This window comes from Patiria miniata, unplaced genomic scaffold (genome assembly GCF_015706575.1).
Source record: "Patiria miniata isolate m_02_andy unplaced genomic scaffold, ASM1570657v1 HiC_scaffold_9, whole genome shotgun sequence".
NCBI lineage: Eukaryota > Metazoa > Echinodermata > Asteroidea > Valvatida > Asterinidae > Patiria > Patiria miniata.
The window spans coordinates 8,889,009-8,912,348 of record NW_024037076.1 but is presented as its reverse complement, the minus strand read 5'-3'; the positions used below and the strand labels follow the sequence as shown (position 1 = coordinate 8,912,348).

Here is a 23,340-nt window from a genome sequence, read left to right as displayed (position 1 = left end):
ATCGGCAAAATCCATCAAAATAATATTGAATAATGAAGTAATATTGATTTATCAACGGTGCTTTATACTAGACATCTTCACGTATACACATGAATATGTACCGATAGCATGTAAACATACGGTACCAATTGGTGATGAAAATCTATGGGAAGATTAAATGTCATGAATGCAATTTAAACTAAATTATCATAGTACACAATGTACACTCACCTCACATAAAAAGCACAACGACAATAAACAAGGATAACATACATAGTTTGTATACATACAATGTAGATTCAAAATACAGTCCGTATGTTCACAAATTATTTTGCATTTCAGAAATAACTTTCGGCATTGTAGTCATATTTTGGCTTGATTTTACTAAGTATTAGGCCTTCATTGTACAATGTACTTCCAAGTTATTTCTGATTTCGTAGTAAGCAGCTTTAATTGCAGATCCCAATGGCCAAGCAAAAAAAAAGGTGGTTAACACTCACAAAAGAAGGCCATGTTGTTCTTCAACCAGTTTGATTGAGACTCAGCCAGACTTATTAAGTCTTTGGACCAAGTCATTACAACCAGACAGTGAATAAAAAACAAGCATAAATTTGTTTTGTTTTTTTTACTACCAATTTTTTCAAGCATCTGCTTGCATAGATGAATAAAATTTGAAGCTAACACATACAAATTTATGTACATGTATAGTGAAAAGTATGTCTGTCAAAAACTAAAAGTATTGGTATTGACTTTGTTTCCTTTTACATGATATAGAAGAAAGGAAAAGTTAGCATACATAATTTGTGCATACATACGCATGTACAATGTATAAGTGATCTGCGAAGCATTATCCGGTAGCTTTTAATTCAACATATTCAATGCCATACAAACAGATGGTACAGACTTTTAATCTGTCCTTTTATCTTTCCAGTTTATTCCTTGATAACACCCCCCCCCCCTATTTTTATTAATTTTTCTCAGTATTTAATGTTTTTACAGTCTTTGTAATCTTGGTATGGCATGTACATGTGTGGTGTTGGCGACTGAAATGAAGTTTTTATGCATTCATTGTTACGGTAGACTGATTGAGCTCAGTGTTAAAGCTAGAGTCCATCATTTGCAGCCATCTGAAAAGTAACTGGCGTAATTATTGTTGAAAAACAAACTTGGTTGAAAGATAGTAAGGGAACTAAACTCCCTGTGAAATTATTCTTTCTGGGAAGCTGTCATTTTGAAGTAATCAACGAAAGAAGGCATTTCCAACGGTGATTCTTAAGAAGCACCGTAGGAAAATTTAAATTACACATGTAGTAGTTCGTTTTGTTATTCAGCGCAGCGCGCGCAAGTATTGGAACGACGCACACGCGTGCGCGGTTGTTGTAATTCGTCGGATCAGTGCACGACGTCGCGTAAAGCTGCAATTCAAAACAATTCAAATCATGATTCAGTAACTTTTGATTTGAAATTGAGATCTTAGAATGCTGTTTTTCTCGGAATGTACAGCTGAAGCTTAGCTGAAACTTCATCAGGTTAGTTGCTCAGTATCCTTCATTAGATTTTGAACTCTTTTGTTGCTTCAAACAAACAAAATGCACAAATTACAAATGATGGACTGTAGCTTTAAGGGCTACATGTACATGGGCGATTCCATACTAACATGACTAATGGGCCCAAAAGTGTGACATTTTAGAAGACCCTCAAGTTTTAACGATAAAACTACGATCTTAGTCTCTCATTTGTTTTAAACATTGCAAGCATCGAACAACTATCCTCACCTGCAAATGATAGGCCCATGACCGGTTTTGTATTTTGGAAAATATAGTGGATATTGTTTTACAAAAGTGTTAGTTACTGGTACATGAATGTAACGAAGGACAGACATTTAAGTTCAAGTCACACAGTAGGCATAAAATTTAATGATCCCCTAATGTTGACTTATTTAAGAAGATGTACCCTGGAGGAATGCTATCAGTCAAAACCTATACAATTTTAGAGTCAATGTGAAGAATGATTTCATATTTTATTATCAGGATTTATACGTACAAACAGACTGGACACTTGTTAAATAAATTTAAAGCCAGTGTGAAAGCCGTTATGCTTTCGCTTGATAACATTGTAAAATGGCTTAATAATGTCACTGGAAGTGCCTGAAATTATTTTTCATTGGCCAAAAAACTCCACAAATATTTATCTGATTGGAAAGATGTTTTCGTTGCTGAAAAGCTAATGGACTATTCTCTTTAATGTATTTTTGTTTAAGCTGTGAAAAACAGGATGCTTTGATGGTTCGTTTTGTTATTTAGACACCCCTGTACATGAATGTGATGTCTCTGTTTGAGTACTGCTCACCGCTATGTGAAGAAAATGTCATCGGTTAAGAGCAAAAACCCATTATAAAATCGTGTGAATTTACTATGTGATGTCTACGTTAGAGTTCTGCTTACCCAGTTTACGTTGGAGGACGTGGTAACACGTATCGGTACTGGTTGTTTATTCTGTACATGTACCCCGGTATGTGGGCAATTTCACACTAACATGACAAATGGGCCAAAAAGTGTGACATTTGAGAAGACTCTTGAGTTTTGATAATAAAACTAGGATCTTGGTCTCTCAATTTTTGCTGTAAATATTGAAAGCTTTGAGCAAATATACTCAACTGCAAAGGATGTAACTGGTTTTGTATTTTAGACAATACGGTGGATATTATTTTTTTAAAGTGTTAGTACGAAAAACAGACCTTTTAGATGAAGTCACAAAGTAAGCACAACGTTTAACCCTAACCCACCTCACTCCTCCAAAATCCTCCTGGCGGTTTTGGAGGATTCTGGAGGATTGAGGATGAATGGTGATTGAATCAAATGAGGATTCTGGAGGATTGAGGATGAATGGTGATTGAAGCATATGAGGATTTTGGAGGATTGAGGATGAATGCATTTTGAGGCAGGACTGTCTGATGATTTTGAAGGATTTGGCGTTGGTTATCCTTCATTTAAACACGAGTGCAAAATTTTGGGATGAGGAGGATTTTGGAGGATTGACGATGAATGCATTTTGAGGCAGGACTGTCTGACAATTTTGAAAAATTTAGGCGGAGTTGAAAATTTTGGAGGATTTTGGAGGATTGAGGATGGTTCTTAGCAAAAAGGGCCTAGGGGGTTAGGGTTTTAATGATCCCCTAATGTCATATGATTTAAGAAGATGTACCCTGGAGGAATGCCATCAGTCAAAACCTAGAAAACTCAGAGTCAATGTAAAGAATTATTTGATATTTTATAATCAGGATTATACATACGAACAGACTGGACATTTGTCACAAAATGTCTGTCCCTGTTCGTACGTAACACTTATCACATCATAACTTTGAAGCCAGTGCAAAACCTGTTATATTTTCGCTTGATAGCAATGTAAATGGTTTTGATCATGTCAAATGAAAGTGCCTATTAGAAACTGAGTTTGTCCTAAGCACCCTTTTCCTTGCAGTGTCTCTGTCCATTTCTCAAATAAAAACAAAATATCATCTCTTGCATTTCTTGTCCTTGTCACTTTCAACTTAGCAAGGTGTAAGAAAACACTAAAGAAAACACTAGCTCATCTTTTACCCTTTATTTGCAACATCCATAAACTTATCTCATCAGCAAATTAGTGTCAAATTACACAGACATGGCTGATGGGATAAAACGTCAAGACTGCCTGGACTCACCTCCGGGTGATGTCTAAACACGCTAATCCCTTGTGTATTTTGCTGTACAATGTAAACTCTAACTAGTGCACACCATAGAATATTGAAACAGATGAGGTTTCGGCAAAATTAATTGTACAAATAATGTTGAAATGACTCTCGCGGCTCGGTATTTGTGGGGTTTGACTGTTTATCGGAAGTTGGCTGGAAATTTGGTTACACCTCTATGTTACGACACACATACATGTATGTTTTAACACCCCGATGTTCCAACTGCACATGTGAATTCCTAGTCCTATTCCTAACCCTAACCCTAACCCTCACCGGAAGTAACACAATCTTATGTGCGGGGTGTCAGAACATAGGGGTGTCGGAACATAGAGCAGTCACCGGAAAATGTCGCCTTTTGCAAAAATCTAAATTTTCGGCAACAACAACCCCAGCACGAAGTGGTTAATACCCCTATGTCAAAAAATTATCTATGAAAGGGTGAAAAGCAAAACCCATTATAAACTTGTGTGAATTTATTTGTGTGATATTTCATTTTAAAACACCTCACCCACAGATTCTGTGTCTTGATTGGCCGAGAGCGAGTCACATGGTACTTTCTATTTTTGCTATCTTTCAGTGCACGGCCAAAAGTACTATACCCGTAGCAACCAAAGTACTATACCATTAGCAACCAAAGTACTATACCCATGGCGCAGTATTTGTGTGCAAATGCATGCTGGTGTGAGCGTTAAGCGTTGCGCGTATTGTTCCTAAGAAAGCGCGCCACAGAGTTGTGTTCAAACATTTCGTGAAGGGGTGATTTGGAAGAGAAAACTATGTTTCCCACCAATTTTGCATTGAAATGGAAACTGTGTATTTTAACTGTAATCAGATTTAAAGTATTTAAAATATTAAAAACCAACCAGAATCTTTCGGTGAAGTGTTATAAAATAAATATTGAATGCTTATCTCGTGGTGAAGTAAAACTAACCTCCCTCGGTGATCCATGGAGCATTCTATTTTTCCCTCGGCTTCGCCTCAGAAAAATAGAATGTCCATGGATCACCTCAGGAGGGTAGTTTTACTACACCACTCGAAGCATTCAATATTTGTATATTTGTTTGGTTCTTCTTACCGCCATGTAAGCCACACAGCCAGCACTCCGTGTCCGCGCCTTGGAGTCCACCAGCCGACCACTGATACCGAAGTCACACAGCTTGACCACTCCCTTCTCATCTAGTAACATGTTGGATGGTTTCACATCTGAAGAAAAGGAAAAGAGAACACTGTCTCTGTTATCCGAGCCAGAATACTCAAAGGAATGGCTTCTTGGGTTTCGCCTACCACATTTTCTCCTTTCCAATCCATTCTACTAAGGACACCTTTGTGAGATCGTTGCCTTCCTCAAAGAATGTTTCCTCAATGATCCTATCAATTCCATTTTTATAAATTTACACTTTGAAAAAACTGTCCTCCTTCTACAGGGTGGTTAAAAAAAAAAGGACACTCACATTTGACAGCAATTTTCACCTATTTTTAAAAATTGTTTTTAACTGTCGATTAGTAGCTATTAAAATACTGGCCTTTAAGCAAATGTGACGTAAAAATCGTTGCATTTGCACATTTTGTCGTTGAGCTATGCTAATTTGAGCGTTTCATGTGCGAAACCTGTTTGTCCACGGAGGTATACATTCCCTTCGCTTGACTGAGCCAGCTTTCAATTGATTGTTATGTTACATAATGTTATGCAAAAATGAACTTAAGCCGACATCTCATTGAGTAGATGATCTTAACACTGACATGAATAATTGAACAGCTTCAATAAAAGTTACCAGGGCGAAATATATTTTGGTGGGAAGGTTTTTTAATTTGTATGAACTACGTAAACGTCCAATACATGTACATAGAATAACCCGTGGACAAGACTGATTTTGGTGACTTGTATTCAAATTAGCATAATATCACTATTTTGGGGACTTTTACTAAGCTTTTTTCACCATGCATGGTTAAAGGCCTATACTTTACTGCTATGTGAAGACATTTTAAAATAGGTTCATTAAGTAGGTGACAATTGCTGTCAAAAGTGGGTGTCCTTTTTTTTTTTAACCACCCTGTAACATGTATTTTCAAACATTACTTCTATTGAGATCAATAATACACATGTACTGGTACAAATCGTTACATGTACTGTGTATGCTCCGGTAATGTTAACACTCCTTGGCAAACATACATTCTTTGCCAAGTTGTCCTTTCAGTCAAAATCAATCAAGTGACTGTTTTCAAAAGTTAAGAGCTCCCAAGCTACCAGTACATAAGCCGGAATGCATGGCTGTGACCACATGTTTATGTAACTTGAAACAGTTACCAGTATGACTTCGACTGTAGGTGATTGAAAGCCAGCTGCCCCTACTTCTTGCCTGCTTTTGTCAGTTGACTGAATTTGACTAGTCACAGTGCTTGCTTTCAATACGATCTGACTGTTGGTGACTAGCCTGTGTAAAAGGCATGGCAGAGGAAGATTGAGTTTTAGCTGCGGAAGGCAGCTCAAGAAATGATCATGTCTCTGCGTTGGTTAGTGGCAAACTTCAGCAAATGCCTTTTTTGACAAGCAATCACCTTGTCCCTTAGGCCCTTGCCACAACACGTGCTTCAGGTCTCCACTGACCAGAGCTACCAATTTATTGCAGTCGTGGAAAATTGGGTCACGAGGTCACTCATTTCGCATTGGGGCTAGCACTACACTGCACACAATTGGGGTGCTACACATATATGCTATAAAACGCTCCATGCACCAACTGACGTTCAACAAAATGGTGGGAATCCATTTCAAATTTCAATTGACAGTCACGGCCATGTGAGTATTTGTCAGAGATGCCACAGGATCTGCTTGAAAAAAAACGGAACTGGGTCTGCTTGAAAAAAACTGGAACGGCTCCTTGAAAAAAACGGAACTTTTGTGTGTGTGAAAAAGCCACTCCGTGTCCGACACAAAGTCCCCGTTGTCATCTTTATTAGCCAAGCCAAATTCCGTTTATTTTTTTAATTTTGCTTCTATGGCCTTTAAAGCTGACGGTTCCTTCAATCACTTTGACTTTTTCCATATTCCTAATATTTATTCTGCCTACCCGAATTTCCAACGTAATATTCGACACGAAACGTGCATGATTCCACAACACTGCTGTTGGTGTACATGATCCTTGCACTACGCGATGCGCTCAACGAAAACATGGTTGGTACCCGCATTTTTGGTATTCACATATATCACTGCGATGCGATCGGAAACCACCGATAGCTGAAATGATAGACTTGATTTCCAGGCTGAATGCTACGTGTACTTAGCACACAACACGCCCGCACGCGTTGAAGCACGCGCGAGGCGCCGTTGTATACTGCGTGCAAGTACGTTGGCCGCTTGTATCGCATGCAGGCTCGGCAACAACATACACAAAGACTGTTTTTAAGACTTCTTCAATGAACAACGTTGTGCCATGCGTGCGCCTAAATGTACTAAATCGAGGTAAAAATCAACCCATTTCCACAGTTTTTCTTCTCTTTTTCTGGTTAATTTGACGGCCGGAAAAACTGGAATTTCGTGAGATTTTTTTTAAAAACCGGAATTCCGGTTAAAACCGGAAAAGTGTTGTTCAAAGTCTGTTCAATTGACAGTCACCGCCATGTGAGTATTTGTGCATTATACATGTTATAAGAACAGGCTTTTACATCAGGCTACAGCTTACGAGATCATTTCGAGCTTGTTTTTTACTCTCTGTGAATGTTCAGATAGCAGGAGGGTTACAGATCAAAATGACTGTACCGTATCAAATGTTTACTTGAAGTTCTTCCCCATGGGCTTTCATACTAGTTTTGATTACTGTCTCCCAGAAAGATCAGAACAAGAACTGGTGCCACACACTGAACAACAGAGGGCAGTATACCTTAAATATGGCCCAATACAGACAGCTTTCCCAGAAGAAAAAATAGAGGGCAGTGTGCTCTCAGCACAGGACTGGGGTCTCCCAACATAAAAATATTCTCCCATGCCTTAAAGGGAAAATACAACATTTGCAAACATCAAAAAATAAAACTACCAAATCATTTTGAAATACCTTGCTGGACTGTTAGTGAATGACAGTGTAAAGCATCCTGTAAAATCATGGCACCTGGTATACTGTCATTTTCAAGAAAAGTGGTATTTTTGTATCAATTTCCAACGCTGATCGGCCGATCAGCGTTGGAATAAAACTGGCTTTTTTTCAAATACTGGCCCCAGTTGACCATCGCACTTGTTTGCAATCGATTACACACCTATGAATTGGTACAAGCCAGCTAGACTGGTTCCCTGACCTTATTATTCCCCAATAAATGTAAACTGCTCTGTTTCTTCTTAAATGGAGTCAGGGAACCAGACTACAGGAAAATGATTGTTTTTCTTGGTTTTTATAGCATTTTCGAATCCAAAACCTCAAAAAAGTCAGTGTAACTATATTTGCTATATATTTCCAGCCCCCCAATTCCATCCATTTTTGAAAATTACAGCAAAAGCAAATGATGTATATTCCCTTTAACTCAAAGATTTTTGTTCTTTTTACAAGAACGAGTACTGGTACTTCCAAGTACGAGTACGTGTACAAGTAACTCATTCTTACCTCTGTGCATGACTCCATGGACTTCTTTCAGATAATCCAGAGCACTTACAATCTGTGGAGTAATAACATGTGACACAATTGTAGAGGAATTAAAAAAGAAGGCTATCGCAGGCCTCATATGCAGTGCCCCTCTTCATCAATAAAGTTTATTTAATGAGTTTTGAAAGTCCAAATTTAGGTTCTTAAAAGGATTTTCCCAAGTGCCAAAATATAGGCATTTATAGGTTTTTGGGATGCAAAACCGTGCATTTTGTCAGCATGAGGTAGCAGAAATATAGCAAAGTACTTACATGTACTTCAAGTTTTCCACACTAGATATAAGTTACCAATTTCATGCAAACTAACAAATTCTGAAACACTTCTAAAAAAATCTTAAAGAGGTACATGTAGGCTTACGTGTTGGAATTATGATAACTAAACCGTGGATTAGGCCACCAAAAAAAAGTCTCCGGTTTCTGGTATGCGCGCGCATTGCCATAGCCATGCGCGTCGGCAAAATGAAAAAGTTTTTTTTTCAATGAAAGATGATGTCTCAAAACCGCCAAACTCACTGGTTTGACTGGAATCCTGCTGCTGCACAATTTTAACGTGTTTTTAGATTGGGTTATGGTCGAGAATAAGCTTTATGTGGCCTCTCTGGACTCCCAAATATTTGCACTAAGTTTAGTCGGGCACCATTTGCAGTCATCAGCCGACATTTGAAGCAAAAAAATCAGGTAAAAAAAAAAAAAAAAAAAGCCGCGTCGCCGCACCACTTTTTGGGCAAGCTCCATACCAGAAACCGGAGAATTTTTTTTTTGGCCTTAACTTGATTCCTAACATATTTAAGAAAATTGTTGCAATTTTGTACCAGAATAAAAAAATATAGGTTTTAGAGGTTTTGGATACTTTTAACCCTGACCTTCCCAACTCCATCAAAATCCACCCACCCCCCTCCAATTTTCGGGGATTTTGGCAGACAAGCCATGAGTGCCAAGTCCATCAAAATCCACAGTGGTGGACATGGTGGATTTGTGGTGAATTTCGGGGGATTTGGTCCTTAAGTATTATATGAAGCAGAGTCAATCATGGATTTTTGCGGACTTGGTACTTTTTTTAGTAAAACTCTTCTGGACAAAAAGATGCCAACAATGTAGTCCACTTACTGCAAACACCATTTTGCCGATGATCTGTTCTGGGATGGGTTCCCGTAATTTCTTGAGGAGTTTCTCGAGACAGGTGGCCATCTGCTCCATACAGATCCAAACCTCACTCTGAGAAAAAAACATGGACCTTTGATCATGTATTGTCATACAAAAAATGAAAGTTTGTGAGTGCAATGGTAAGAATAATTCCACGAGGCGAAGCCGAGCGGAATGGAACATTTCATCTGTCACCGAATGAAATTATTCTTTCCATTGCACGAACGTGAAACATTCATTATTTGTTTTATATTACACCTGAATAACCCTTGTCATCTGATTGATTGACTTTTTAATAGCCAACTTATTCAGGTTAAAAAGTGTTTAAAAGTTCGACAAGTTCATCATATTTTATTAATGCAAACTGTTCAACAGGTTGTGAACAATCATATTCAATTTATCTCGATTTGAAACAGCGCCACCACCAGCAGCAGTGACACCGTGCAATGGAAGTTGTATTCACCATGCAATAGAACTTCCATTGCACTGAGCGCTGTGCGCCACACGCACGCCGTGCGTTGGTACGAAAAATTCAATGGCATGTGATCAACGATCCACCAATCAGATGACGGGGATTTATCCAGGTGTTGTATAAAAGCTAATAATATTTGGTTGTGGAAGAAAATATATGTATCACCAATTCGATTATAATATTACTTTTTCTTGTTATGCATAAGTATATTATGCATTCCATTTGAGTCTTTGAAAAGTCCCTGGAGAGTCTAAAAGGTCCCTGGAGAGTTTAAAAGGTCCCTGGAGATTTTAAAAGGTCCCTGGAGATTATGGAAAGGTTTCTGCGGGTATATATATAGGCATCAGGATATTTTGAAAGGTCCCTTGAGATTTTGAAAGGTCCCTTGAGATTTTGAAAGGTCCCTTGAGATTTTGAAAGGTCCCTTGAGACTAAGGTCCCTGGAGATTTCTAAATCCCCCAGGGATTTTTTTATAGGCCTTGGGATATTTTGACAGGTCCCTATTTTGAAAGGTTTCTAGAGATTTTGAAAGGGTTACAGTGAGATTTTGAAAGGTCCCTGGAGGTATTGACAGGTCCCTTGCAAGATTTTAAGAGGTCTTTCAGGGCATTAGACAGGTCCCTGGAGAATTTGAGATCCTTAGAAAGGTCTTGACTGGTCCCTCAGGGATGTACAAGGGTCCCACAGAGATTACGAAAGTCCCTTGGCGGGGTTTTTTAAAAATCCCCAGGGAAGATTTCATATAGTTCCCTAGAAAGTGTTTAAGGTCTTTAATAGGGATACTAAATCGCAGTCAACCTTTAAAACGGTCTTTTTCCCTAGGAGGATTTTAAGGTCTTTAATATGGATACTAAATCCTAGTCAGATTTTAAAACAGTCTTACCGGATTGACTAGGGCACCCAGGCATTGCACAATGAAGGGACAGTTATGACTCTTAAGAACGACCTCCAGATCCATCAGTATCCTCTTGTTCTCCTCCTTATTCCCTGACCGTCTCATTTGCTGTACGGTAAGAAAGGGAAAAATCACCTTTGAGAATCCCTCATTTAATCCTGCTCACCAGTTAACATTTATAATAATAATGATGATGTGGTACTTAGGGCCCGTGACCATTCAGCCCCGGTATGAAAAGGGCCCCCCGGTAAGCTCGTACCCTCCCAAGAAGTCCTCTCGTACCGTCCCAGCTACCGGCCCAGGAGCTGGTCCGGTTGCTAATCAGGAACTCCTCTATCCTGGGGTCTATTGTTTGCAAGTATTGACACATGTAATATATCCCAAAAGAAACCCGCTTGTGGTTTTCATCTCTCAGCACGAAACAATAGAACACTTTCATCAGCACAGATCAAAACCCCTGCCATGCGGTTTCATGCACAATTGGACCGCAAATTACCAAGGCGTTTGGAAGGATTTTATCTTTAATCTGGTAAGTCTGCTATTGTTCTGCTCTGGACGTTCTCTGAAGGGGAATAAATTGATGCGCCTGACTGACTTCAAAACTTCTCGTCAGACAGGACCATGTACCAGACGAGACTGGGCTGGAGACCGGACTGGCTTTGGACCGGACGAAGTACCGGGGGGCCCTTTTCATACCAGGGCTGAATGGTCACGGTCCCTTATACAGCACTTAAAGACTCAAAAGCGCTTCACAATTATTACCCCTGTTCATCAGGCCATGTGACCAGTTTTTGCAGCAGCTCGAGATCAGCACATTCCGGTCTCTACCTTCAGGGGTACCCATTTATACTCCTGGGTGGAGAGAGGCAATTGTAGTGAAGTGTCTTGCCCAAGAACACAAGCACCATGTTCCTGTCAGGGTTCGAAACTACGTACAACGGCACTGGAGTTAAACGCCGTAACCGTTGGACCACAACACCCCTATGTGCCGATAACCATGCCCATAAACATGATAAAGAGTTACGTAATAAATAATTGTGAAGATGAATCAACAAGCCGACTGTGCACGTGATGGACTTGCGATCGACTTCTGATGGAGTCTTCTAAACCACCATAACTTGTACTTGTTGTACCCAAGTGCAAGACTGATAGATACATGAAGTCTACAATTCCTGTCTTAGCTAAACTTTTGTAATTCTTAATTGTTTACAATGTAGGCATGGTAGGTGCGAGTACTTCCTATTAGACCACCTTCCCTGAATGATCTGTCTTCAATTTTGAATTTTTTTAAAAAGTTTACAAATCAGTTTTTTTTAATATTGTGCTGTTTTGTGCTGTATACATGATCCTATACTTTGTTGTAATTTTATGCTTCTACTCCTTTTAACTGCTATTTAACAATTTTTAATTCCTGTAAAGTGTAAACGTGGTTATATCAGCGACTCTTTTGTGGCTGCCTACCTCGTGTTTTTATATGAATAAACCAGAATAATAATAATAATAACTGTTGTATTTTGTACGTACCTTGACGGCAACGATGGTTTTAGTGTCCTTGTGTCTCATTCGTATTACGTGCCCACAGCTGCCGAACCCCAGCTCATCTATTGCCTCCAGTGAGTCTATGTTGAAAGGCACACGCTACAAATGAACCAAATGATACACAATTAATCAGGGTTATGTAACAGTCGACACATACGTGTAATTCATCAGGCTAATTCAATACTCTTGTACCATGGTTTTTCAATTTCAAAATCAGGTGTAAGTGCTTCCAGTTCCAGCAGCTTTCGGAGTCAGGGCAGTACAGAATACAGCACTTCTAGAGACCTGTACACTCTTATCCTGTTAATCCCTTTGCCAACAAACTGGCCCCTGTTATCAGATACTGCTGCTAATCCCCTGCATTTGTCAAGTGTTAGGGATTATAAAGCCACTGTTTTGGACAAAGGATTAAGATAGGTTTAGAGGGCTGGCCAGTTTACAGTAAGTTTGACTGTTTTCTCTCAGAAGTTCCTAGTGGAGGTTACTCGCAATGAATACACGAACACGTGTGTGTGTACATGTACACATGTACATGTACAAACATGATGTACCGGTATGTCCATTTTCCATTTCAGGAAATCTTGAATTCAGTTACAACAAAACAAAAATATTTGACCATTTTGATTGAGGATGAATGGTGTTTAAAGAAGATGATCTTGGAGGATTGAGGATGAATACATTTTAAGAGGCAGGACTTTCGGAGGATATATTTTGTAAACACATTGTACACTGTACTTGTATCAGACTGTAATGGACAAAAGAACTTTCACACAGTTTTTTCCCCTTTATACTAGTATCCTGTTTTGTGTAATCAGGGTTTTTTTGGGGCAACTGCGGCAAAAGTCCCAACTTGACAAAAGGCCACAAACTGGAACACACACACACTTCCTGCATTGCACAATTTTGTTTTGAGGTCCATTTCTGTATACACCCCATTAGGCGAGTAACATTACTAATCAATCTACCGGTACTTCTTACGTGATCTCTTATGTGATTTACTCTTTCAATGTATCTGTTTATGTTTCTTTGTTTTTGTTTGTAAAGCGCATTGAGCATTAATTTGGAACTGACCTACCGGTATATAAGCACCGGTATTATTATTTTTATTATTATTACTTAGTACGAAAGTTCAATGCACTGAAAAAACTCAATGGCAAAATTGGGACATACTGGCACATGGTACATGTACATGTACATGTGTGTGCATGTACAGGTATGTACAATGTACATACATATACATTAAAAACACAGTGCCTACATGTAACGGTACCAGGTACTGTACAGTTTCTACAGTTTATAATCAAAAGTCATGGTTTCAGAAATCCTGTTTAGGTTGTTTTATTTGAATATATATTGTTAATTTCACTTTTGTTTTTTCGCTGATACATGTATTTAAGGTTTTATTTTGGCTTTCATGTGTTTATATACATACATGGCATGTACCGTATGGTGTACACATTGTAGTAATTTTTGTTTTTCAAAGCTAAAACAAGTCAAAAATGTCCTACTATTTTGTTCAACACTTGTACTTTATGTTTTGTGAAACACCCGCTTGCCATGTCTATGGTACATATGCCTCGTGCACAAAGTGCTAAAAAGTCTCCCCCCCCCCCCCCGGCCCCTCCCTCACCCCCATCTGCCAGGACCGGGTGCCATTTCCTGTATCCTCTCCCATCATTGGTGCAAGGTGTGAGCACGGGATATCCACTTAAGACCAATCAGGCTACATCCTTACAGGCCATATGCAACCAGATCCCTACACAGCCTGGTCTATCCTTGCAACCATGTCAAACTTGACTTTCCATAAATTGTCTCCACGGCCCAGGAGACATCTTGGTCATGCACCTGAAGCCATGTCAAACTTTACTGACACATTTTTATACCAAATGGGTTGAATTAAACCAAAAAGGTGCCAGTTTATTTAGGTAACAATTAATGTGTCTATATCTTCACTGCCACTTCACAGTAAGTTAAGACTGCTGTATGATATCATGTAAATGTACATGTACCCTCCTACTCTTCTGCACTTCACAACCATTCAAGTTTTGCAAACCACTTTTGCTCATACATGTAGAGTTAGTACTACACTTCACAATTATTTGAGGTATTCTTCTGTGAAGTGGTATGCAGTCTCAATCCAGCAAAATCCTCAGTTCTTTCTAGAATGTGGTCCGTGGAGGGGTGACCACTGCCTCAATCCTGCAAAATCCTCCAGCAATCACTGTCAATATGTGATGCAATCAAGCTACATGTACATGAGTCGTTTGTGTGGAATTTTCATTTAGAGATACAGGCCAAAATAGGGCCACTTCATCACATCACTTCATCACATCTCTTGGTGTTCCGAATTCCATAATTTTTGAACTAAAGATGGTATCAGCATGCGGTTATCATAGCAGAAATGCTGAGACTGTGCTCTTTTCAAATCTGTAATAAAACAATTTTTGACTGGGGTCGACAAACGACTCATTTAGCTTGATCGCATCACATATGTTGAGACAGTGCCAGTGACATCCTGGAGCAGTGCGGAGGATTTAAAGTACATCTAGGCCTAAATTTAAGCATGACTGAGCATTTAAAAGGTTAATCGAAACAAGGTCTAGCCCAAGACATTGACACAGTGCATCCCCGAAGCCAGCCACAAATTTGTGCAGGACCAATCCTGCGAAATCCTCCATTCTGCAAAGAGGATTTTGGAAGGTTAGAGTTAACGTATATTGTACGGTATATGTATGCATCCGTTGAATGCGCATAGTCAATGTGCCACGCATTGACTTTATTTATACACAATCCCAGCTTAAAACCGGGACACAAGAAATAGCAATCGCTAGTTTACGTTGTATCCCATCACTTCACACCTACCCCGATCAGGGTATACCGGATCCAGCCACACAGCACACAGACACATGTACTTACTAGCCAGGGGAAATCCCCCGACTCACTGCTAATTTCTGTCATCCCCCCATTGGCAGGGCTTCCCCCTAAGCCAATATCCTTTCAGTGTCTGTGTCTGTAATGCCCTGGGAACTGGCCGGGGGAAATTGAACTTGACAGGCCAATTATGTTTAATAGTCACTTTGGATCAAGCTACAACTTCCCTGGACTGGAACGTGCCGGCACGAACCCCTACGCTGAAAAAACAGAAACCTTTGCCAAGACTACTAAACCGGTTTTTGAGAAACTGGATGGCAGATTTTTTTTTCGTCCTGGTGCGAAGTGTTTTTGTGGTCGTAAATCAATTGGCGACATGTGTTTGCTTTTAACTCGGTTAAACCATGGGCAAGGCTACATGTATACTAAGGTGTAAAAGTGAGTTAATGTTGAAGAGTTTTAGGGCCGACTTTATCAATGTTTTCTCTAAAAGCATCTGGGCAGTTATTATTCGAACAAATTTTGTACGAGTTGCAGACATCATTCTGAATACGTAATTTGCATTCAGTGGAAATAATCATGCAATCACCCTTTTCTTTTTTATGGTTATTGCAATCTGGTACATACATGTACACGTGCATATTTCTCTGTCTAACTTGGTGTCACTGTCAACAACCTCTTCATTAAAACAAAACAAAAACATTTAAGGGGATGCGAAAACTTTTGGTGTCTAATAACATGCAAATGAAATTTTCATACAAAATGTGTACACACAAAAGACTACAGAATGTCATATTTGTTTAGGGGGGGGGGGGTTCAAGGGGCAATGGCCCGCAAAATCATTTTTTTTTAATCGGAGGACTGAAAACACCTTTTGGTCTTAAATTTTCAGGAAATAAATTAAAATGTTGCACATATATGAGTCGTCGGACTTATGATACAGCCTAAAACCTTGACACATTGCATCCTGCGAAATCAACCACACACTTTTACCAGCAGCCTCAATCCTGCAAAGTCCCCCATTTTGGAGGATTTGGGAAGGTTAGGGTTAGGTTTACATCTCAAGTACAGTAACTGCACTGAATTCCACAAGCTGAATTCTTCATGCAGATGAAATTAAGGTACACAGTTGTAATGACAATACAATGTACTACTGTACAAATTGCTCTCTTTCAACATTTCAATTCGATATTCCGATTGATTTGGACATCTATCCTGAACGATACTTACTCTTCCATCAACAGTCAGTTTGCCAGTCTGTCGCATGATTTCTTGGAGTTTCCTCTCAATCTCCCGGCTAAGGGTAAAGTAAAAGTCAACACCAAACAGTTTAATAAGGGAATAAATACAGTGTATGTGCTTGGCCGGTTCTATACATGTACATGTTTAAAACCGGCTAAGGGCCTGCCTGAACGCGCATAAATATCGGTACCTTTCGGTCAGAAAGTTAAAACAAGTCAAAAATTCACAAATTTCCAATGATTTCGTTCAAAAATTTCACTTCATATTTTGTGAAAAACCCCTCTGGCCATTTCTATGGTATATTATGTGCCGAATGCGCGTACATGTAGTGCTAAAAATCTCCTTACATGTATAAATTGGCGCACATGTGGTGCACACGTGGCACAGAATACAGCGGCGTTTTACCGGTGTTTTATCGGCGGTTTAAAAACACCCATGTGACAAGTTCTCGACCAATAGGAACTGGTAAACTGTCTCAGGTATTTATGAGTGAGAAATAATGATTTATCTGTTAGAGGATTGCATCTGTGTTCACAGAAATTTAAAAGTATGTTCTTGCTCAAATCCCTTGTAAACGACAATAACTTCCAGGAAAGATAAACATGATGTCAGTTTGACACACATACCTGCAAAAATAATATCAATTTAACCAGACTATTCAAATATTGTTTTGTCAAGCCCTGTAAACAATTTACAATCTTGGCTCAGTAAGGAATCAAACTCAACTTCCTGTTTACCTGCACAGACAAATGAACTACAGTTTACCAGGGTCTACTAGTGTTAAGAAATTTGAAATTATGTACGACGTGGGTTCGAATCCAAAGAGGCTGTGAAGGGGCTTCTCAAAGCAATGTTGTCCAATTGCTGACAAGCGCCACGTGCTCACTCTTCCAAGTTCTCCCAACGGCCTCCACTTTTAACACACTTGGTTACTTATTCAATCCCATTTTCTCCAGTTATATTTGGTCTGTGAACTTCAAACTTGCTGTAGAACGCATTCTCATTATCCTGCTCTCCATCCATGCAAAAATAACCAGGGATTTCTCATGACCAGTTATTTAAAATTGAGACTGATCAAGTCATGTCATCACTGCCCGCCTGACTGGCAGCCAAAGGGAAAAAGCTGTGCACAAAAATATAAAGACAGCATAAACATGGATGCGTCTGGCCATTTTTCACGAGTTATATTTGGGCTGCCACTTCCAAACTTGTTTCAAAATGTGGCCACACTATCCACCTCTCTATCCATGCAAAAATAGCTCTGAACATCACTGAAAAGTGACCAAAACTTGAAGACTTATCAAGTCATGTCATCGCTGGCCGGGGCTCGGCTGACAGGCAGTGAAAGGGAAAACGATGCACAGAAAAATAAACACAGCAAAATCCAAACCAATAGCAAACTCCACTTGTTGCACCAGATCTTTAAAAAAGGGGCATCTTCCCGACAGAGTGTGCATAACAAGTCTGACCATTACCTGTCAATGGAGTTTCTCTGAGGTGCCGACGACCGGGGAAAGTTGAAATCTTTGCCCTTGTGCTTTCCACCTTGAACACCGCCGATTCTAGACGCTGCCTGGCCATGATCCGGCAAATTCAGAGCTGTAAAGAACCCAAAGATTAGATGGTAAATGGTTTATGAAACAAAATGAGAGAAAAGGAAACAAATGATGGTAAAAGTTACTTTTAGGGCCACTCTATTTTATTAGTTCGCTCAGTTTTTTTATATTTCTTGCAAGGTGTTTATCATTCCAAAATGACATTTGCAGCTTCAAGCAGTCCTTTTTGACTTACATGTAGATTGACACTGCGTTTTTATCGTTTTGAACATATAACTTTGGGAGAAAATTCTTACCAGATTTGGAAGTCGAAGACATGCGCACTGTTACATTCCCTACTTGTCAGCCCGTGGTTTTGGAAACTTTTGGCAGTTATTTCCCCCTATCACTCTCAACCAATCAGAGATCATGTTCCAAAACCACCAGCCAATCATTGACATGCTTTTAAACTTGTTCGGCATTATCGTAATCTTCGTTTTCGAGTCGTGTGTTTTGTCGTCGTCGATGCGTTTTACCCTGTGATGTCCCTCATAGATCAAAACCCTACCCTCTTTCCACAAAATAAATCCTGTTGGCATTCAACACGGTATCGCTGCCTGTTGTCTAGATTAGTCAGAAAGCATAAGAGTGGAACCTCACCAGCTTTTTAGGCGAGTTGGAAACATAAACATAGGAATGAGCTCCTAAAAATAACCATTACCCTAATGACTGGTTCAATTCTCCCTGAGACCTATTTATTTTCCCCTAAAGCTATGAATGTTCATACTTTCATTTTGTTTAACCCTTCTATGCAAACATGAAAAAACAGTAAGACTGCTGCAAACTGCTTACTGACTGGATGGACCTGAAATATATAAATCTAAAAATTATTGTGGCCTGACGTTGCGAACTTAGCAAGTTCTTCTTCAGAGGCTAAAACAGTTTTAGCCTCTGAAGGGAACTTGCTAAGTTTGCAACGTCAGGCCACATTAATTTTTAGATCCTTCTATGCAAACATACATTCTGTGCCAAGTAGTCCTTTCAGTCAAAATCAATTTTCAACAGTTAAGAATTCCCAGCCTACATAAAACAGTACTTATTAACTAACTGGGACTGTTAAAGCTATGCTTTGACTCCAGGTGAGTGATAAAACAGCTGTGACCACAACTTGCCTGCTTTGTCTGTTGACCCAGTTTGACTAGTCACAGTGCTTGTTTGACTTATGATCTGACTGCTGTTGACTAGCCTTTGTTTAACCCTAACGTACCAGAATCGATCAAAATCCACACCCCTGTTTTGGAAGATTTCGGCGGAATCAGGATACCTCCATATTGAAATATATTGAAAAAGTTGGGGGATTTTGATGGATTCAGGACAGTAAGCCTAGCGGTACCGCAGGATTTTGACGGATTCAGGATACCTCCAAATTGAGCAGTTGGGGGATTTTGATGGATTCAGGATCTCAACAGATTTACTCCTGGCTAACTGGTGGATTCTGATGGACTCACTGCCAATGAACATTTTATGTCATGGCAAAATCGATGGATTTTGGTGGATTCAGGATACTTTCTAGTAAAAATACCCAAGGGGTTAGGGTTAAAGTATAGCAGGGGAAGTGAATTTCGACTGTCTGTGACTCACTGTAAACGAAGTGCATATTTTGCCGTGAATCAGTCTCATGTTTTTTTTCCATTCTTAAGCCGGCAGATCGTATAGCACCCTCATTTTGCACGGATACGAGTAGGCCTACACCATAAGAGATTAAATTACCATCTCTCGTCGAGCGAACACGTGGCCTGGTGGACAGCGCGCCCGCCTCGCAAGCAACGCTGCTCGAGTTAGAGTCCTACATGTACATGTACAATGTACATACTTTGACCGATGTTTTTGAAACCTTATTTTTTTGTGCCAAAAAATAAGAATTGTCTTCTTTATTGTTTTAAATTGAATCCTATATTTAATTGCAGAGTATTTCATCTTCTTTTTCTGATTTGTGGCTCTGGAGGATTGTTTTTTTTTAAGGGAAATAAAGTCCGAAATTGTAATACTAACGTTAGGGGTGATTCCCATCTCTTTATATGAAGTCACAACGATATCTGATAATGTTAGCGCGGAACCAGATGAAGATTCATCACGATCAAAATGTCTAAGTCCAAAAAATAGTCACTGCGCATATGTTCAGTGCCGGTCCAACAATACTGAAAACAGTCGGGGACCGGCTCACGGTCAAACATCCACTGCCTCTTTTGACCCAAATTGAAGACAGAAAGATGAACGACAAAAACTATTCAAAAATGTGGGAAGTTTCGTATACGGACGCCACTTATAATGTTATATGCCGCCAAACACATGTCAATGTTCATCTCACCTTGTGATTTCATTGAAGACAAATCCATTAGGCTTGGCAAAACTGAAAACAAATCAGGAAAAATGTGTTTTTATAGCTCATTTTGGGTGCACACATCGTTCAGGAAGCCGACCTTGCAGGCAGCCATTTTGAAGTCTGGAAGTCTGCAGTGCGCATGGCAACGCACTAGCCAATAACACTGCAATAGCTCTCATGAATATTTTTTATGAATTAAATTATTAAATATTAATTATTCTTGTATTTCAATGGATACCTTAAATACCTCAAATAGACCTTCAACGCCAACAGGCGCTCGTGGTTGAGTGGTTAACTGAAGGCCCGTGTGATTCACGACGCAAATGATCGACTTGAAACAGGACAAAACTGACTAAAAATGGGGGGGAAAATGAGCTCTACATGTCAATTTCCTGATGAGCATTGGAGCTGGAGTTTCTCAAGCTAACATCCTGATATTTCTTAAAACATCTGAACAGCTGGTATTGGTAAGGACACCTTCTTGAATATCAGCAGGTTTACTTTTGTGGAAAGAGGGCACGGCTTTGATTTATGAGGGAAATTATGGGGCAAAAAACGACGACAACCAGAAAACCTGCTCGAAAAACAAGACGGCGACAGTCATGACAGTGGCAAACACAATGAAAGCTTGATGCTGATTGGATGATAAAATTCTATTTTTGTATTTTTTGTATCAGCTAACACGGGCTTTCATTGTGCCTTGACAGTCTAGTCAGGGACAATCACGGAACGTACTGCTTCACGCGTGTTGTGTTGTGAGAACGCGCACGTCTCACATGTCTCAGGTCTCTGACCACAAAGAAAAATCACATTTTCTTTGAAACTGTGTTTCAAAATTACAACAAACATGCGTTAATCTGAAGGAAAAAAGGGAAAGATTCCCATCTGGCCATCACGTGTCACCCTGTGCACAAACCCTATGGGACTGGTCTGAAAATTTCTAAGTGTTTCTCAGTAAAAATTCTAAATTTGTCCTTGCTAATGTTGACTTTTTAGGACATATTATTTATTATCACTTTCTGATGGCTAATAGGTCATTTAAGGGAAAAAATACTGATGGCCAGATATGGGAATCTTTCCGAAAAAGACTGCTTTAGCCTGCAAAAGTCATGAAAGTCACTTTGCCTTGGTACTGTATAGACATCTGCTAATCTGCGATAAGGTCTACCAGAATCTGTTTAAAAACGTGTTTGCTTTGATTTGTAGGCCTACAATGTACACCTGTACACACAATATGCAAACGGATAATGACAATGCAATAATAGGCCTAGGGCTAGCCCCATAAATGTGGCCAATTTTCTGGACTACCTCCGCAAATAAAGGCCACACTTCCACCATGTACAAAAACATGTTGAACTTTGTCAAATTTTGATTTTCACATTTAGGCTTAGTTTGTGGTTAATTTTTGCTTCGGAAGCATGCTCACCCTCCATGCCCTCTTTATACTAGGCTAATCAGAAAGTGCTGCCTTTTTCAGATGTCTTTTTTTCATGAAATTTCCAGATTCGTTTGCACACGTTTGCGTATCAACATTTCAACATGAAATTTCACGAAAATTAGGGTAATCCTTACTTTTAGGACACCTCTATTTTTTACAAGTTCTGTTCAAAACTGACTTTTGCAGATGTCTGTCCAGTACCAAAGTGACTTTTGCAAGCTAAAGCAGTCTTTTTTTCTTCATATTAACTCATGTTAGTTCTAATTTTGAAAGCACTTTCAAAGAAAATGTGACTTTCCTACCTTTTTCTGCAGTCAGACATGCATGTTGTAGTTCTCACAACACAGTGAAAGCCCTACATTATGAAAGCCCGATGCTGATTGGCTGCTAAAAAAAATAAACAAGATGTTTATTTTTTATCAGCCAATCAGCAGCGAGCTTTCATTGCATCGAGCTTTCACGTTTGCCATCTTGGTTTTTGAGTCTGTTTTCTGGTTGTCATCGTCGTCTTTTACCCCTGAATTTCCCTCGTAAATCAAAGCCCTGCCCTCTTTCCACAAAATTAAACCTGCTGATATTCAAGAAGGTGTCATTGCCAATCGTTCAGATGTGTCAAGAAGTATCAGAATGTCAATTTTGAGTGTCATTTAGTCAACTGTTTTGGTGAGTCTTTCCCTTCCTATATAGGAACGGGGTCCTAAAAGTAAGGATTACCAAAATTAGACATCTGAAAAAGGCAGCACTTTCTGATAAGCCTATAAGTATAATACACATAATACAGAGGGCGAGTATGCCTCTTAAGCAAAAATAAACTACAAACTAAGCCTAGGCCCTAAATGTGAAAATCAAAATTTGACAAAGTTCGACATGTAGTTCATGTCATGCATGTAGCCTGTAGGCCTAGGCTAGTTGTTTATGATGTGGTGGAACTTCCTTTTCCCTTTATTTACGGAGGTACGCCTACTCAGGTAGTCCAATAAATTGGCCACATTTATGGGGCTAGCATAGGGCCTACTTGCACTTGCAGCGTTGTACAGTACAACTAGTACATGTAGTATTGAGTATCAATCATGATCATTGAGTGCCTATCATCATGCACAGCCGCAGCACGTCCACAGAATGCATTGCATGCACACTTCAAAACAAAAACCTCAGTCTCCATCGCGTGAACTACGCATTACTAACCCATGTTCCCTGGCCCACCGACCACCTTACTCACCCGGTCTTTGCCTGTGTGATTTGGGGGAATCATGCTTCAAATCTATGGGTAGTCTGTCTCTCTTTCTGGCTTCGTTCTCCGCCATCAAACTGGCTTCCAAGCGATTTAATTTCTGGTGTAGTTCCACGGAAGAGGACATTTTGGCCATTTCAGAATATTTGGGGTCAGTGCAGCCTCTAACAAACGTTCTAAATCACTAATACTCTTAACTTCTCAGTTAAAATAAATAATATAGAATGAACATTTCAGTTTTATAATAAAATTCTGAT

General features: G+C 39.5%; 1 protein-coding gene across 2 annotated transcripts in view; it reads right to left on the bottom strand.

Moving 5' to 3' along the window:
• Window positions 1–23,255, bottom strand: part of LOC119721062 (dual specificity mitogen-activated protein kinase kinase 7-like) — a 45,412-nt gene extending 22,157 nt beyond the window's left edge. The window contains exons 1-9 of one of the 2 annotated variants that reach the window (XM_038190942.1): window positions 23,072–23,255; window positions 20,400–20,441; window positions 17,972–18,095; window positions 16,485–16,551; window positions 12,369–12,482; window positions 10,833–10,952; window positions 9,441–9,548; window positions 8,296–8,347; window positions 4,785–4,912 (exon numbers count right to left, since the gene is read on the bottom strand). In XM_038190942.1, coding sequence (XP_038046870.1) covers window positions 4,785–4,912; window positions 8,296–8,347; window positions 9,441–9,548; window positions 10,833–10,952; window positions 12,369–12,482; window positions 16,485–16,551; window positions 17,972–18,095; window positions 20,400–20,441; window positions 23,072–23,219 — 903 coding nt within the window. In that variant the 5' untranslated portion in view covers window positions 23,220–23,255. The remainder of the gene's footprint in view (window positions 1–4,784; window positions 4,913–8,295; window positions 8,348–9,440; window positions 9,549–10,832; window positions 10,953–12,368; window positions 12,483–16,484; window positions 16,552–17,971; window positions 18,096–20,399; window positions 20,442–23,071) is intronic. The other variant, XM_038190943.1, reaches the window with a different exon arrangement.
• Window positions 23,256–23,340: the final 85 nt, after the last annotated feature.